At 43.4% G+C, this 19,293-nt stretch overlaps 1 protein-coding gene across 1 annotated transcript in view; it reads right to left on the minus strand.

The window, feature by feature from the left end:
* Positions 1-2,825: 2,825 nt before the first annotated feature.
* The window catches only part of KIZ (kizuna centrosomal protein), a 146,476-nt gene continuing 130,008 nt past the window's right edge, over positions 2,826-19,293 (minus strand). The window contains 3 exon segments of the mRNA XM_058684742.1: positions 2,826-10,020; positions 10,022-10,223; positions 13,028-13,124. Coding sequence (XP_058540725.1) covers positions 9,964-10,020; positions 10,022-10,223; positions 13,028-13,124 — 356 coding nt within the window. The 3' untranslated portion in view covers positions 2,826-9,963.

Here is a 19,293-nt window from a genome sequence, read left to right on the forward strand (position 1 = left end):
CCAGCTTGTCAATTTCTACAAAGAAAGCAACTTACATTTTGATGGGCATTGCATATCACTTTGTTTTTTGATAACACTTCAAATGAATATGCTAGTTTATGTTTATGCCATGGAATTTCACTCCAGTAGCAATATGGTCCCAAGTGCTCCTATTAAACAATTAGGAAGCTTTAAAAGACATGCTTGTTTAGGACATCACATACAAACACAGGGTTTTAGGTTATTTAATGACTTTATTTCCAATGGTTGTTACTGCTTATTAGTCATAAAAATCACCAAAGTCATCGGCAGATGTGTTATGGTTTCTAGGGCGTAAAGCAGCTTCAATTTCTGAGTTACTGTCGTCGGATTCATCCCAAAAGGCTGGAAGAGAAAAAAAGACAGCTATTTAACATCTCTCCACTCTGATAAGCTTGGCTTCATCAGTAGACTGGTTCCAGGGGACTGGAAGCACTGGCCTGCAAAAGGCCTACTAGGGACACTGAGGGCTGAACCTGACCAGGTGCATCTGGACGCATGTCCATACTGCACAAATTTGCACATCTCAGTGTGTTCTATGGAAACACTGCAGAATATTTCCTTCCCCTTTTGTTGTGCTCAGCTCTTTACTGCAGGATGGGGATTTTAAATCAGGATTAACACAGAAGCAGGGTTAGCCAGGTATTTCACCAGGCCTGAGACCACCTCAGCTTAGCTGCTCTTGCACTTTGATCCCCTTCTATACTTCACAAGGAAGACATGGTGGAAGAACAGGAGGCTTTGGGTGCACATGGTTTACTTGGGCGGTGATCCTAGGAACGATGGGAGGGGCTGGAATAGTGATACAGGAAGAGAGGAAGCCAGCAGAGGGTGTGTTAATGAGGGGGGCTGGCAGTGGACAAGGCGGCTCAGGCCTGCAGGGCACTCTCTGAGAAACTCAGAACTCTCCTCGAATTGTCCCAACAAAGAGTAAGGCAGTGGGGTTATTTATTGACCAACTTCCATTTCTCATTGGTTGAAGGTTATTCTCATTCTCAACCAGGGCATCAACTCCTGGGTACTCTGGGCTGCCCCGTTGGGGCTGGGCATGCGCCTGCAGCCAGAGAAAGCCCTTAGGCAGATGCACAGCTGCCTGTGGTGGAAGGCCACAGCATGCCCACAAACTGCACTGTGATCTCCAGCGTGGTCGGACAGGATGTGGTGGGACATGGTCTGCTATACGGACAATCCCCATGACCACCGCTATCTCCACGGCACTACCTGCCATTCTGTGATGACTTCTTACACACAACCCCATTTCATCCTTGTACCAACCTGGGAAGGTAAGTGTTAATGTCTCCATTTACTGAGCAAATGGGCTGAGAGAGGTTAAGTAACTGGCCCCAATCACAGAATTAGCGGGTGTTGAAGCCAGGAGTCCCACCCAGGTTGTCGGACTTATACCCACGCTCTTGACCACAACCTACTGGGACGGGGGTCTAAGCAGACAGGAATAGAACAAGCCCAAGCTCTGCATAGGTATATCCTGCATAGGATATACCACAGTGTTAGCATGGAAGGTGGGGCTGAAAGACAAATAGGAGCTCATGGTGCTAAAGAAAAGGGGGGGGAACAGCATGAGCAAAGGCACAGAAGTACAAGCGTGGTATACAGGCATACCCCATTTTCCTGTGCTTTGCAGAGACTGTGTTTTTTTTATAACTGAAGGTCTATGGCAACCCTACACAAGGCAAATCTATTGGTGCCATTTTTTCAACAGCATTTGTTCACCTTGTGTCTCTGTGTCACATTTTGGTACTTCTCTCATTATTCCAATTATTATTATTTCCATTATTATATTTCCTACAGTGATCTGTGATCAGTAATTATGACTCACTGAAAGCTCAGATGATGGCTAGCATCTTTTAGCAATAAGGTGTTTTTAAATTATTTTTAAAGTATTTTAAGTTAATTTAATGTTAATTAACACTTTTTTAGACATAATGAATGCCGTTGTACACTTAAGAGACTACAGTACAGTGTAAACACAACTTTTACAGGCACTGAGAAACCAAAAAATTTATTTGGCTTTATTACGGTGGTCTGGAACCGAACCTGCAGTATCTCTGAAGTACATCTATATTTGGAAAAAGCTGACTGTGACTAGATCCACAGAGGACAAGATCTTGGTAGGGACTGAGCTGGAAAGTAGGGATGTGGCCAGACCACAAAGGGAGAAAGTTGTGGACTCTATCCTGCACGTAGCAGGAGGCATTAGCAATTTTTAACCAGGAAGGTAAGAAGGTTACATGAGATTTTAGATGCTGGTGGCCAGGTGGAGGACAATGGGGAGTGGAAGAGGGGCCACATGGGAGGAAACCAGTTAGTGTCTACTGTAAGAGCCCTGTCATGTCATGAGCAGTGGGTACTCTCAGGGCATTAGCCATGAGGATGGGGACAGAGTCAAAAACCATTTCACAGGTAGAATATACCAGTGTTGTCAATCAATTGGATGTGGAGGCTGGGATACCCTGCAAATTCATACTTGCAAGTTAGAATGCTATGCCACCGTGGCCCATGGCACGCCATATATTGTCAGCTCATAGCCCTGTCATTGAAGAATGGTTCCTCGATAGCCCTCCAATCCCCTCAGAGACCATAATCACCCTGGGGAGAGCCACAGGGCGCCCAGTGATCGCACACACGCTTCACAGTCCTTACAGGAGGGTGCAGGAAACAAGAAACACGTCACAAAACAACTCTGGGTTAAAACACAAGATGAAAATCTAGCCTCCAGTGATTTCTCTTACCTTTAGACTCTAAATTGGTAGTTAGTTTCTTTTCATTTTCATGCCTGAAAAATAAAGAAATAGCCTGAGTCTTGCAAAAAAAATGACAATCAGACTGATATTTTTACAATGAGCACATTAGCAAAGAAGTACTACACTGAAAGGCCAGAAATTTTACACTTCTCCCTGAGTCTTAAGAGCAAGAAGAAAATGTCAGGCGGTGCCTGGGGGGCTCAGTCAGTTGAGCTTCTGACTTGTGATCTCGGCTCAGGTCATGATCTCTCGGTTCGTGGGATAGAGCCCCGCACCGGGGTTGTGCTGACAGCATGGAGCCTGCTTGGGATTCTCTCTCTGCTCCTTCCCTGCTCTCTCTCTCAAAATAAATAAATAGAACACTTTAAAAAAAGAAGAAGAAGAAAATGTCAGGACCTCGGTGGCCAGAGGTACTTGCTGATGCTTTGGTGGGTGGGTCCCTATTGCGACAGCATCACCAGTATCCCTGAGTGCATTCTCTGCTGGCCCTGCAGACACCGGGTCATAGTGTGCCCTGCGGGCATCCCTTGCAGCGCAGGACAATGAGCACATGGTGAGGTAGAGGATCCACTTCCCTTCAACAGCCTTCCCAAAACATGTCCAGACAAAGCTTTGGCACTTTTAGACAAGCTAAAAGTGAAATACCCGAAGTAGAGAATCCAAGATAGAATACAAGGAGAAGCTGGCGGGGAAGATAAGATCCTCATCTCCATCAAGCCAGTGATACCAATCCTTAACGGCTTGACAAGGGAGTCCAAGATAAACTCTCAGTCTGCTTAATTAAAAACACTAACTCAAGACAGAGAAAAACGTAGTATCCTGGACACCGAGGTGTAGGTTTCTGGGTATCACATACACAAAGATGCTAGTGTCTATGGCATCTAATACCTAGCAACCTGTTCTTGCCAAGGTATTTGTTGGGATTTACATTTATATATTATTGCATTAAAACAGATTCCAGTCTGTTAGAGGAGAAGAATGTCAAGAAAAGACAGACCCCAATGTGTATGGTCACTGCTCATGGCCAGGACCCTGGTCCTCTTAACATAGGAAACCCTGTGAACTTATCTTCTCCCTCCTTTGTGTCAAGTCTGGCTAACCTATGGCTTAAAAATCTGCTGTTTTCCATAGCTGCCATACTTGTTTTTTTTTTCCTGTAAAATGAGCTCCATTTAGGTATCATTTTCTAGGCTCAACATCTGTCAATGCTTCCTTTAAACTTGGTGCCTGTTTCATTATCTGTCATGACCAACTAGTGGCCCACAGCTGTTTCTCCATGAAGAGTGGATGGTCCTATGAAAGGGCCCAGCACTAACCATCAGTCATGGAGGCTGCAGGTAAGGTGGCCACTGACCATATGAATCCATCTTTCATAAAGTATTAGTGTATATACACACACACACACACACACACACACACACACACACACACACACACATTAAATGCAACTGTGGGTTGTATGTCTACTATTTACCTACCTCTCATTTCATGAGGACTAGTCTAGATGCTGGAGGCAGAGGTGGGTTAGAACAGTGCTGGTGGGGGCCAGAGAGTCTCCGGCTGTAGTCCAGGTAATAAGAGCAACAGCGGGGAGAGGGGTAGAGCACTGAGGGCTGGGAGAACAGGGAGCAGAGGGTGGGTGATGGGTGGCTGCAGGACCCCTGAGGAAGCAGGGCATCTCCTGGACTCTGCTTTGAAAGCCAGAGAGGATCGCACAGGCCAGTAAAGGGGTGGGGGGATGCAGTGGGATGTGGTAGCAGGGAGCTCTTGTTAAGAGCAAGTACACAATGGCAGATAAGCACGGGCCAGATCCCCGTGGCCCCAGCCACTTCTCTGAGCTCCAGAAACATGGCCTGTGCTCATGTGCTAGTTCTACTTGGCTGCCTCCCAAGCACCTTGTGGGCAACATGCTCATCCATGACTAAATTCACAATCTCCCCACTGTGATTCTCTTCTCCTGCCAGGCCAGGTCCCTCCTGTTTCAGTCAAGGGCACTCGGATCCTCTGCTCCCTCCCCAACCCTTTCCACTCCTAGGCCCTCCTGCACCCAGTCAGCTCCCATGTGTAAATCAATAGACGGGGCTGTATTACAATTCAATCCTTGCTCTTCCCTCCACACTGCCACAACCTGGCCAACTACACCAGCACCTCTTGCCTGGACCTTTGTAACAGCCCCTAACTGGTGATGCCACACACACCCTGTCCCCTACAGTCCATCTTCCACTCAGCAGCAAGAATGAACTTCTCACTCCACTTCCTTGCTAAAGCTCCTTAAAGCCTTCCCATTGTTTTTTGATGAACTCCCTAAATCGTGAACAGCACCTCAAAGGCTGATCCCCAGACTTGGTTGGGTCCTTCTACTGCAGCCTCACTTCCCCTACTGCTCCCCCACCCACCACTGATTCCTCACCCAAGTTGCTGTTTTACACTCATTTGTGTAACTAATGCATGTGTGATCACTTCTTCTATAGACTATGAGCTCTGTGAGGGAAGCGATGGCACCTGCTTCAGCTCCCCTGGGTAACCCAGGGCTTTGCGCTTGGTGATTATGTGCAGAATGAAAAGATGAAGCTCACCAAGAGCAGGGCCCTGCTTAAAGACACTCGACCTAGTTGCTGGCACATTATTTGACTTTCATGTTTCTACTTCTGTGACTTCAGAATCAGGTTAAGTTTCTTACCGGAATCGTGCAAGAAATCTGCAGAACTAAATGCATGTACGTCACCCACTGAGAAAGGTGGACACTGCTTCCAGGTGTCTCCTACTCCATCCCCATGCACTAGGGGCAATTATGTTTCCCTTTGGGAAGCCAGCTCTGCCCACCAATGTGACACCCCAATTCAAAGCTGACCTAGAGTCACATGCAATTCTTAGGGTCAACGGTTCTTTCTGAGTCACACCTAATGTGTAAAGCTAAGACAAGGCCAACGGGCATAGTGGGAGAACTTTCCCTGGAATACTGGATATAGTCAACTTGAGCTACTATAATAAATAAGATGAGGAACACATTCACTCTGGCAAAGTATAAGAAATGGAAGAGTTAGTCTTATAGGCCATGGGATTGGGTCACACATACTTGGAGTCTGACTGCTTCGTCTTCCCTAAGAGCACGAAAGTAACATTTTCATCTTGTAAAACAGAGGTTGGCAAAGGTTTGCTGTAAAGAGCCAGAGGGTAAATGGTTCAGCTGTTGTGGGCTATATGGTTGTAGGACAACTCACCTTTGTGGCTATAGCATGGAAACAAGCCATGAACACGATAGGTGGGGCTGTATTGTAATTCAACCTCACTTATAGGCACTAAAATTTGAATTTCATAGAACTTCCAGGTCAGGTGTCATGCAACATCATTCTTCTTTGGATTTCCTCCAACATTTAAAAATGTAAAAACCTGGGTGGCTCAGTTGGTTAAGCGTCTGACTCTTGATTTCAGTCCAGGTCATGATCTCATGGTTGTGAGATCGAGCCCTGTGTTGGGTTCCATGCTGAGTGTGGAGCCTGCTTAAGATTCTCCTTCTCCCTCTTCTTTGCTTCCCCTCATCCCCCAAAAATGTAAAACCCACTCTTAGCTTGAAGGTGTACAAAAGCAGGCAGAGGCCAAGACTTGGCCCTGGGGCCACAGTGCACCGAGCCGGTTGAACAGGTGACACTGCCATACTTACAGCACACCAAAGGGTCTGCCTGTCCCCTGCATGGTCTTTCATGGGTAACTCTTAGAATCCAAGATGGCAGACTTGATTTTTTTTCCCCAGAAGGTTACAATTAGATTGGAGGTCCTACTTCAAAACAAACCATTTTCAGGTAAAACACCACAGACAATGGATTAAATTAAAATGTGACCACGTTCTGCTGGTCTCATCATAATGGGACAATGACCTCTGCAGAATTTCCCAGCAGGTTAGGTATTTTTTTCCCCATAGCTGTACAATAAATACCACATACCCATGAAGGGGATGTTTAATTTACCTTTTGCCATATTGGCTTTATCACATATCTTCCCTCTGTGTACCCATCAAGCCATCTCATTTTTTGATGCTTTTCAGTAATTGTTTATGAATTCCCCTGCTATTGATAAACCAGATTAGGACAACTCTAATCAAAGTCACTTTTGTTCTCATCCTTGCTAAACTTAAGAAGTCAAGGTTGGTCAGGGCCTTAACAGTTTTTATTCAAAGAGCAGCACCTGGCACCCACGTGCACAATCCACAATCGTGGTGAAACAAGGTATCACTGAAATTATGTGTGTCAACTATTCATGTTATGTGAGCAAAAGGCTAATGTAGCTAGGAATACTTAGTCAACATAAATACAAAATTAGATGGCAAGGCCTACTGTAAGCATGAAGTTTTGCTTTGTGGAACTGGCAAGTAGAGACAAAATGAGAAGTGGAAAACCTATGAGCTTCTAAGAAACCCATTATTAAATTATAGCAGAGCACTTATAGATTATCCATCGCTTTCACTGTATGGGTGGTGGGGCCCAGAGAGGCTGTGAAGGCTGTGCTTCAAGACACACAGAACTGTCAGATGGGGGTGGGGGCAGACGAGGACAGAGCCCCCCAGCACATGGATGCTTCCCAAATGCAAACACCTGCCTCACCTCGTGAGATGTGGTCAAACAGCAGGGTGGAGAGAACCTGGGTTGGGGCAGCCGGTCCCTATCCCAGCGCAGGACTGCTGATGGGAGACAGTGTCAGCTCTGGGGCCAGACAGCCTCTACTCCCTTGATGCTCTACTCTGCTCCCTGTGTGGCCCTGGGCAAGCTCCCTACCTCTCTGAGCACCCGTTTTCTGTCTGCAAAATGGGGGAAGTAGGCCTTCGTTGCAGTGTTCTGGTAAGTATAGAGAGAATCCTGCTTGACAGCCTGGCTACAGCAGGTGTGGGGGACTGGTGCTGCTCACTGTCACAGCATTCGGGTGCACAAAGGCATGTGCTTGGTTTGGTGATGGCAGTCATGGGTTCTAAGTGAAGGTGACAAGTACTCTGGCACAGTGGCCAAGGAAAGGGAAAATGTGGGGACAGAGAGAAAGGAAACAGGCCTGAGATGCATGAAGTCTCCTCCTTAAGGAGCCTGATGGGCAGGAGCACTTGGGACGGGGAGGACACAGGGAAATGGCCTCTGCCAGGCCTTGCACAAGCAGGTCAGCAGAGCAATGGTTTGTTCATTCATCCATTCCCTTACTCATTCACCGTCTCATAGGTCACACTACACATCAGCTCTATGCTGGGCCCGCAGCAACAAACAACACCCATTTGATCTCTGTCTTTGGGCCTCTCATGCTCCAGTGGGGAGACAGATACCAAAATAACTGTGACACAAGCCAAAAAGGGCAACTGTGGGGTAAGCTGAGAACTGACAGCAGCAGAATTAGGGGGTAACGTGCAGGCCCCTAGCACATACCAAGAGCCCATGTCAAGTTCAGGGCCAAGAGCCAGATATCCTTTTACCAATAGACAGGACAGCAGTTAGGTGAGGACCCCAGTAATGCACTGTATGAGGGTGCATGCCCAGTGTGTTTCCTGGAAGCCAAATGCAGGGTGCACGATTGGAGAGGGTGCAATCGAGGTTGACTGCAGGAGTCTCCCTTGGGAAATGTGTGTGTGCCCTCCCTCTCCTATACACTCATGCAGAGACCTTTGTGGAATGCATGATTTCCTGCAGCTTGGGTACGTGATGCCACCCAGAGGTGAGGGCATCTAAGACAAATGCTTGAGTGAATGTGGAGCTATACACAGAGGTTCACTTACTCAGCAAGTCCAACAGTTATTGAGCACTGGTAATCAGAAAAGCCCTCCAAGCCCCCAGTGAGGAGCTCACAGTGAGGGGAAGGTACCTGCAAATGGCTACAATCCCTATGCTACAGATGATGGTAGAAATAGCCATGGGGCCACAGGAGGGGCGTCTTGTATGACCAGATCCTTTGCTTAGGAGACTTTTAGAAGGTTAATAGTTAAGCCCTGACAATCTAGTAGGCATCAGCCAGGTGAAAGTGTGGGGCAGAAGCATTCCAGCAAAAGAGCAGGAATAGAAGCTGGGGCTCATGACATAGCTGGTTGTATGAGGGCATGACATGAGGCTGTCAAGTGGGCACAGGGACATGGGGGAGCAGGCTGGAAGGCGCTGCAGACTGTAGGCCATGCAGTGCTCGAGGGGGGTATGGGTAACAGAAGCCCTTGAGAGACTCACAGCAGCAGAGGTGCAACAGTCAGGCTAGGATTTCAGACACTCATTCTTGGCCCTGTGGGAGGAGGAATCTGGAAAACAGCAGACCTGGGGGATGTCCTAATATTAGTAACACAATGATTCTCAACCTCATGGTCAATACTGTGTTGAAGGAAATAAGTATCCACAGCCTGTCAACAAACTACCCAAGTTATTGTGACCTTGAGGTCATGTCAGTGGAGTCTGGCAATGAGACTCTGAGGGTCCTGCCAAGAGCAGGGGTCTATGGGATGGGAGACCACATGGGGGGGGGGGGACTACTAGTGGGAAGTGTCCTTCCTGTTCTAGGGTCTTACTATATAAGACTGAAAATATTAACTAATGAGAAGATGTGGTCTCTAGACTCCAAATTCTGTAATTTTTAATGATTTTGACTGCTAGCTAAAATCGGTATTAAAATGTCTCAAATAGCATATTCAGCTACAATTTTGCTCAAGAGACATATATTTCTGAAAAATAGAAGGCATAAAATTATTCAGGAAGGAAAAGAACCCCATGAGTATGCCAACAAATCTCTGTAAATTCTAATTTTAAGGGCTGACCAAAGGCTGAGACAGTTTTAATTTGGCAAAGTCCGAGCGCCCCCTGATGGTTAGCCAGGGACCCTGCAGCAGAAGCCTTTTTTCTTTTTTTTTTTTTTTAAGCTGCCTGGGGTCAATTTGCTAACTCCTTCCCTTCTGCTAATCTAGGAAGTTACTGTTCTTTCATGCTCTGTGTAGAAAAAAATAAAGTAGGTGGGTCTATGAGGAGAACACGTAGGATATTTAGGCAGCTGCTTATTCAGTAGGATTTAAGGCGATTGCAGATTTGCTAAGCCAGAGACGGAGAACGGGTGCTTTAATAAAACCTAAAGGACTTCCAGGAATACCTGATTTTTATTTCACTGGTATTGATTCCGTGCAATCTTTGTATTCTCCCAAGGGAAAATGGCCCAGTGACCAGGCAAGGAGAGAGACACGGCATCAGCTGCGGCCAGGCGCCCTCCGCTGGCCACTCTGGTGGTTGCAGGGTGGACACAAAATGCCACCCACAGCGGCCCTGCCAGGGTGCCATGGCTGGGTGACTTCTGCTACCTTTCCCCCAGGCAATTATGTTGCAAGCACACATCCTTTTCTTCGGTAAAATGTTATCTCGATCCAGACGGTAAACTGAAGTTACATGGCAGGCTGTTAAAATATACTCTCCATTGAATAAATGGATCCGGGAGCGTGAAAACCGCTTCCTGGGGAAGGTAAAGCGAGACAATGTTTGCAGAGGAGAGGAAGCTCTGGCATGCACCCCTGAACAAAAGGGAACAAGTGGTCTTTACTTGGAGAACGGCTTCCTATTAGGACTCACTCCTTCGTACATTATGCCTTTCATCCCCACTCAACCACAAAATGATTTTGCTGAAGCAAATACAATGGTAGAAAAAGATTTACACTGAAAGAATCTTTAATAATAAACTGTTGCCGATCTGCCTACTTGCCCGTGATTTATAATACAATAAACATCGGATTCTATTACGGCTCATGCACTGAAGCTGCTGCTCGGAAAAACGGAATATGAAAGCACCCGGATCCCACCACCATCACAATGAAATGAGCATGGATAAATGTGCTAAGAGTATCTCTTTGCATCTTTTATAGCTGGTGTGTATTAATCTGTAACGCTTATTAAGAAAGTCATTGCTATGCAAAGCAGCACCCAATCCCTTTCTCTGGCTTTTCAACAGAGTGCACTGTTTAGCCAATAGGACGGACCCTCTGGCCCTCATTCTGCATTCATCACAGGCAACATTTGCACAATGTATCTCTCAAAGGCGGCTGAAAAGAAGGCCTTAATACTCATGTAAACAACTGCAAACCAATTACTTAATGAATCAGGCCCACACATAATGAGGTGCAGACAAAGAGCTATAAATGCATTTTTGCACCCAAGCCGCTGCTTTAAAGTAAAATCCCTCAGCTGTAGTTTGGGCTTAACTAGCACATCATAATTATTGTCTCTAGGACATCAGAAGAAGCCATTTTTTTTTTTTTTTTAGGTCCAGCAGGGTCTTTTTTTTTTTTTTTTTTTTTGAGGTTGCTCATCAGCTCACTGACAAAATAGAGCAAAGAAGAATTTTTAAAAGTGCTACAGCAGCACTGCACTGTTATGTTTATTCTCAAGTACTGGGTTTCGAGACCACTTGTAAAAGCAATAAAGCACGAGGAGTGACTGCAGTAAGTGGGATCCTTAAATGTAAGCCTCTAAGAAATTTCAGTGAATCCAGGCACAAACAGCAAAACCAGAGCTCTCCAAAGCCCAGGGTGGTGTATTAACAACACCAAACCCAGCAAAAGAACTAAACCGTAACAAACAGCACGCCAAACCCACACACTCAATGCCCAAACCTTTTTCATCACTGGATTATTATCAAGTGTCTAGAACCAAATGTTCCTTGAAGACCTTTTTTTTTTTTTTTTTCTTAAAGAGGGTTATGAGATTACTCATGATTTATTTAGAAAATTAATTTCATGCAGGAGCAATAGTAACACAAGGTCCCTGCCTCAAAATGGATGGGGAAGAAAGTTTGAATTTAGTTTAGTGAAATATAGACACAAGACATGAAATTACCCGGCCGAGAAAACATTCTTTGGGTCTAGCTGCTTTCTGAATGTATTTTAACATTGCCTGAAGAGTATATACATATAAAGACAAGTTCAAGAAGAATTGGGTTTTTTAATGCCTCTAAAATATAATGGAGATGACCATTTCCAACGATCTTTTAACAACTACAGGATGTGTTAGTGAGCCAGATGGTAACAGTGAGTGCTGACACCTACCTGTAGAACTTACTGTCTTTTAAAATACCCTTTAAAAGACCTAGAACTTGAATTTACAGGATAATCAAAAATATATAACACTTGAACATTCTTCCCGTCCCATAATTCATTTCCTCCCACTTCTTTCAAAACCAAGGATGAAAACCCAGGTATTAAACATGCTAATTTTTGAGTCTACCTGAGTAGTTTTCTAAAACTGAACTTGTCGGGTTTCTAAAAGCAACAACCTAATTTTAGAAAATCCATCTCATTTTAAGATATTCCAGTCCTAAAAATAGTATAATGTTTTTCAAAATATAAGTGAAAATAGGATTTTTTTTTTTCATTTAAAAAATACTACATTTCCGGATCAAATCACTTTATATTATGGGATACTGGATATGATGTTAGAAATGTAAAGTTTCTGTTTTAAAATTTTGTGAGGGCAAGTTAATTCTAATGTAATGTAAGCATCTAAAAGACACCTTTTTAATGAGAAATGTTATTAGAAAAGGAAATTTGTGCAGTTTTAAACAATATGCAGCCAAAGCCTAAAAGGCAGGTATTTCCTCAGACAATTGCTTTGATTCCCATCTATATATTTTTTCCGACCCAATGCCATCGCATGGCTAGTATTTTATGTCGATGACAAATCCAGCACACAACTCACCAACTCACTTACATTGCTTGAAAAACTTATAAGAGGTGCTGGGGTTCAGCAAATGTTGGATACATCTTGTTCTTTATGGACAATAAGCAAGGAAGTATCAGAAAAGGGAAGAATAATCTTGCCCAAATGCCTGGTGAAAAAGAAGAATACAGAAACAAATACCCAGCAATTGCCAGTATATATATCAGCCGTCTCAGAAAGCAGAAACGGGCCACTTTATTTCTTTTAAGGCCCGATGTTTTCTCTCTGCCCTTTTCCGACACCCTCCATTGTGTGGTCTCTAAGCAGCCCTACTGCGAGCAGCTGTAGACGCTAATTTGTGGTTCACTGAGGTGTCAATTGAGTCTTAAACCAACGAAACAACAGCTGCAAAACAATACTTGGCTCTCTGGCACAAATATTTTCAAAGGTAGACTGGAGTTTCAACTGTTATTTTAGATAAACAAAAAACCAAACCATAACCTTCCCTCAAGTCACACAACAAAATAATATGCAGCCAGAGTTGCATTCATTACGGAGTGACAGTTCTCATCTTGTGACCGCTGTTCAGAAAGGCTTTCACGACTTTACCTTGACAAAGGACTTCCTTCGCTCGATGAAAAACTAGCCTCCGAGGCGATTTTGTTAGTTGTCTTTGTCTTGAGTATACCGCTGCCAATGTTCAAACCTGTGATAAGCACAAACGTGGAGAGTGAGTGCTGGCCGCCACGCAGCAGAGAAATGCACTGAATGAAGAAGCAGCCTCACAATAATTTTGGTGAAACAAACGTCGACGGGGGAAGATGCTGTCCAAGCCACAGAAGGCAAAGGAGCTTCTGAGGCAAGGAACAACATGTTGGCAGAATACTGAAAGGAAGTGTGTGTGCGTGTGGGTGGGTGGAGGGGCTTCCTGTGACATGCAGAAGCCACAAAAACGAAAAAACAAAATCATTCAAAGACCTCAATTTTAAATGACCAAGTCACATGTCTGCGCATATGGGTCTCTCCTATGACACTAAATGCTGATAATTTACCTTGTTGTAACACATGGGCAGTGAGAAATCACCAAAATGATGGGTGCTGGGAACCAGGTCTCAGAACAGAAATCACTGACATCCCAGGATGACAGATACCCCTCTGCCAAATCCTCTCTCTTCCATCTTGTGGGGAAGAATGAAACTCCACTGAAAGCCATCAAGGCCACTCTTTAATCAGCCTGAAAAGGTTGATGGGGAAGATGACAATCCACCTCTTCTCTGGAGCAGGGGAACCAGACCATGCCCATGGTACATCCAGCTTGCAGGGCAACCCTCACCTCATCTCCTGGGTGCCCTTGGATGTCAGCTACCAGTCTGATTCTCAACTGGTGGTCACTGGGGTCATGGATAGAGAGTGCATGGGCATCGCTGGGAAAGGCACTGGCAGAGTTTCTGACCTGTAACCTGCCTGTCTCACAGAACCTCTGCAGCCAAGTGATTCCCTTAATGAGGTGTCCATGTTTGCCCAAAGAGAGTCCCCCATGCTTAACAAGACAAGGTTTTTTCAGACATGAACATGAAGGCACAAGGTTTAAGTGGCTTGCCTTAAGTGGTCCAGAGACACAGCATAAGACCTATGAGCAGTCTACAAGAGACTCATTTGAGATCTGAGGACACCTTTAGATTGAGAGTGAGGGGATGGAGAACTATTTATCATGCTACTGGAAGCCAAAAGAAAGCTGGAGTAGTCATACTTATATCAGACAAACTAGACTTTAAATTAAAGGCTGTAACAAGAGATGAAGAAGGGCATTATATAATAATTACAGGGTCTATCCATCAGGAAGAGCTAACAATTATAAATGTCTATGCGCCAAATACCGGAGCCCCCAGATATATAAAACAGTTACTCATAAACATAAGCAACCTTATTGATAAGAATGTGGTCATTGCAGGGGACTTTAAAACCCCACTTACAGAAATGGATAGATCATCTAGACACACAGTCAATAAAGAAACAAGGGCCCTGAATGATACATTGGATCAGATGGACTTGACAGATATATTTAGAACTCTGCATCCCAAAGCAACAGAATATACTTTCTTCTCGAGTGCACATGGAACATTCTCCAAGATAGATCATATACTGGCTCACAAAACAGCCCTTCATAAGTTTACAAGAATTGAAATTATACCATGCATACTTTCAGACCACAATGCTATGAAGCTTGAAATCAACCACAGGAAAAAGTCTGGAAAACCTCCAAAAGCATGGAGGTTAAAGAACACCCTACTAACGAATGAGTGGGTCAACCAGGCAATTAGAGAAGAAATTAAAAAATATATGGAAACAAACGAAAATGAAAATACAACAATCCAAACGCTTTGGGACGCAGCGAAGGCAGTCCTGAGAGGAAAATACATTGCAATCCAGGCCTATCTCAAGAAACAAGAAAAATCCCAAATACAAAATCTAACAGCACACCTAAAGGAAATAGAAGCAGAACAACAAAGGCAGCCTAAACCCAGCAGAAGAAGAGAAATAATAAAGATCAGAGCAGAAATAAACAATATAGAATCTAAAAAAACTGTAGAGCAGATCAACGAAACCAAGAGTTGGTTTTTTGAAAAAATAAACAAAATTGACAAACCTCTAGCCAGGCTTCTCAAAAAGAAAAGGGAGATGACCCAAATAGATAAAATCAGGAATGAAAATGGAATTATTACAACCAATCCCTCAGAGATACAAACAATTATCAGGGAATACTATGAAAAATTATATGCCAACAAATTGGACAACCTTGAAGAAATGGACAAATTCCTAAACACCCACACTCTTCCAAAACTCAATCAGGAGGAAATAGAAAGCTTGAACAGACCCATAACCAGCGAAGAAATTGAATCGGTTATCAAAAATCTCCCAACAAATAAGAGTCCAGGACCAGATGGCTTCCCAGGGGAGTTCTACCAGACGTTTAAAGCAGAGATAATACCTATCCTTCTCAAGCTATTCCAAGAAATAGAAAGGGAAGGAAAACTTCCAGACTCATTCTATGAAGCCAGTATTACTTTGATTCCTAAACCAGACAGAGACCCAGTAAAAAAAGAGAACTACAGGCCAATATCTCTGATGAATATGGATGCAAAAATTCTCAATAAGATACTAGCAAATCGAATTCAACAGCATATAAAAAGAATTATTCACCATGATCAAGTGGGATTCATTCCTGGGATGCAGGGCTGGTTCAACATTCACAAATCGATCAACGTGATACATCACATTAACAAAAAAAAAGAGAAGAACCATATGATCCTGTCAATCGATGCAGAAAAGGCCTTTGACAAAATCCAGCACCCTTTCTTAATAAAAACCCTTGAGAAAGTCGGGATAGAAGGAACATACTTAAAGATCATAAAAGCCATTTATGAAAAGCCCACAGCTAACATCATCCTCAATGGGGAAAAACTGAGAGCTTTTTCCCTGAGATCAGGAACACGACAGGGATGCCCACTCTCACCGCTGTTGTTTAATATAGTGCTGGAAGTTCTAGCATCAGCAATCAGACAACAAAAGGAAATCAAAGGCATCCAAATTGGCAAAGATGAAGTCAAGCTTTCGCTTTTTGCAGATGACATGATATTATACATGGAAAATCCAATAGACTCCACCAAAAGTCTGCTAGAACTGATACATGAATTCAGCAAAGTTGCAGGATACAAAATCAATGTACAGAAATCAGTTGCACTCTTATACACTAATAATGAAGCAACAGAAAGACAAATAAAGAAACTGATCCCATTCACAATTGCACCAAGAAGCATAAAATACCTAGGAATAAATCTAACCAAAGATGTAAACGATCTGTATGCTGAAAACTATAGAAAGCTTATGCAGGTAATTGAAGAAGATATAAAGAAATGGAAAGACATTCCCTGCTCATGGATTGGAAGAATAAATATTGTCAAAATGTCAATACTACCCAAAGCTATCTACACATTCAATGCAATCCCAATCAAAATTGCACCAGCATTCTTCTCGAAACTAGAACAAGCAATCCTAAAATTCATATGGAACCACAAAAGGCCCCGAATAGCCAAAGTAATTTTGAAGAAGAAGACCAAAGCAGGAGGCATCACAATCCCAGACTTTAGCCTCTACTACAAAGCTGTCATCATCAAGACAGCATGGTATTGGCATAAAAACAGACACATAGACCAATGGAATCGAATAGAAACCCCAGAACTAGACCCACAAACGTATGGCCAACTCATTTTTGACAAAGCAGGAAAGAACATCCAATGGAAAAAAGACAGTCTCTTTAACAAATGGTGCTGGGAGAACTGGACAGCAACATGCAGAAGGTTGAAACTAGACCACTTTCTCACACCATTCACAAAAATAAACTCAAAATGGATAAAGGACCTGAATGTGAGACAGGAAACCATCAAAACCTTAGAGGAGAAAGCAGGAAAAGACCTCTCTGACCTCAGCCGTAGCAATCTCTTACTCGGCACATCCCCAAAGGCAAGGGAATTAAAAGCAAAAGTGAATTACTGGGACCTTATGAAGATAAAAAGCTTCTGCACAGCAAAGGAAACAACCAACAAAACTAAAAGGCAACCAACGGAATGGGAAAAGATATTTGCAAATGACACATCGGACAAAGGGCTAGTATCCAAAATCTATAAAGAGCTCATCAAACTCCACACCCGAAAAACAAATAACCCAGTGAAGAAATGGGCAGAAAACATGAATAGACACTTCTCTAAAGAAGACATCCGGATGGCCAACAGGCACATGAAAAGATGTTCAACGTCGCTCCTCATCAGGGAAATACAAATCAAAACCACACTCAGATACCACCTCACGCCAGTCAGAGTGGCCAAAATGAAGAAATCAGGAGACTATGGATGCTGGAGAGGATGTGGAGAGACGGGAACCCTCTTGCACTGTTGGTGGGAATGCAAATTGGTGCAGCCGCTCTGGAAAGCAGTGTGGAGGTTCCTCAGAAAATTAAAAATAGACCTACCCTATGACCCAGCAATAGCACTGCTAGGAATTTATCCAAGGGATACAGGAGTACTGATGCATAGGGGCACTTGTACCCCAATGTTTATAGCAGCACTCTCAACAATAGCCAAATTATGGAAAGAGCCTAAATGTCCATCAACTGATGAATGGATAAAGAAATTGTGGTTTATATACACAATGGAATACTACGTGGCAATGAGAAAAAATGAAATATGGCGTTTTGTAGCAGCGTGGATGGAACTGGAGAGTGTGATGCTAAGTGAAATAAGCCATACAGAGAAAGACAGATACCATATGGTTTCACTCTTATGTGGATCCTGAGAAATGTAACAGAAACCCATGGGGGAGGGGAAGGGAAAAAAAAAAAAAAAGAGGTTAGAGTGGGAGAGAGCCAAAGCATAAGAGACTGTTAAAAACTGAGAACAAACTGAGGGTTGATGGGGGGTGGGAGGGAGGGCAGGGTGGGTGATGGGTATTGAGGAGGGCACCTTTTGGGATGAGCACTGGGTGTTGTATGGAAACCAATCTGACAGTAAATTTCATATATTAAAAAAGAAAAAATAAATAAATAAATAAATAAATAACTAGGAAAAAAAAAAAAAAAGACCTATGAGCAGAAGTTAATTGAAACCTGAATTTCTTCAACAGTTAGATGAACTCTTGAGTTCAGGGTCCACAGCGCTACGGCTACCTGTAACAACGCTGTGAGGTCTAATACGGGTACGTGGCTTCCATTTCCCTTCACTGTCCCATCCCACTTCCTGCTTTTCTTTGGAGCTCAGAGAAGTCCCTAGGCTCGGAGTAAGCATGAAAGTGAAAAGGTAGCCGTGACCAAAGGTAAAATAAATACAAGAAGCAATGTCTAACTACAATGACAGCCAGGACCATCAGAAGCACCTCTGTGAGCCCAGTGTTAGAAAATATGGAATCTTGCAAAGCATATAGTATAATTGTGAGGGTAGGTGAGGAAATTGGATCTAGGGCTGCTTGACTTGATACAACCTATCACTTCACTTAGGAATAGATTAAGAAATGAATATATTAATTATTACTATCTTAACAGTACCAAACTGTTTAATATACATCCAAGGGACTATAACTTATGTCAAACTTACTTATCCTTTGAACCTGTCCATGGAACTATCATGAATATACTTAGCAGAAACAGACTTGTGGAGTCCCCTTCCAAATGTGTGTCTGCTAATAGGCTGTACTGTTCTGAGAGAGACATCACTGTCTTGGGGCCTCATTTGTAAAATAAGGGGTTGGATAAATACTTTCTAAGATCCCTCTGGACTCTAATACTGTGACTCAAATGTGAAGAAGGTGATGAAAAGCACAGTTGCAGGTTCACAGTACTGTATCTTTCCATCCGGGTAAAGGCCCTGCATTATACAGCAAGGTCTCATGTTTGTGGAGTTCAAATAATAACCACCATTCTCCTAAGGGCTTTTCTCTAACAGGCACTGTGCTGGCATTTAACCTGCAAAGACTCACTGAATCCTCAAAATAGCCAAAATAACTCAATTTTACAGTAACTGATTTTAATACTAATATTATCTAGGAAATAGCTCTCCAAAGACAGCTAAGTCTGATACACCGTAAGTATGTCCCTCAAAAGAAAGGTCTGTCTCATGAGACAACTGGGAAACTTGGATATGGACTGGAAATTACATGATATTAAAAAATCACTATTCATTCTGTTAGGTGAAATTATGACACTGTGGTTTATGTGAAAATAAGGTCAATTAAAGTATACTTTAATGCATTTACTTTCACGAAGAGAGCTGAGGTGACTCCAACTAAAAAAAAAAGGTACAATAAGATAAAAACTGCTGCAAATAATA

This window comes from Neofelis nebulosa, chromosome 9 (assembly GCF_028018385.1).
Source record: "Neofelis nebulosa isolate mNeoNeb1 chromosome 9, mNeoNeb1.pri, whole genome shotgun sequence".
NCBI lineage: Eukaryota > Metazoa > Chordata > Mammalia > Carnivora > Felidae > Neofelis > Neofelis nebulosa.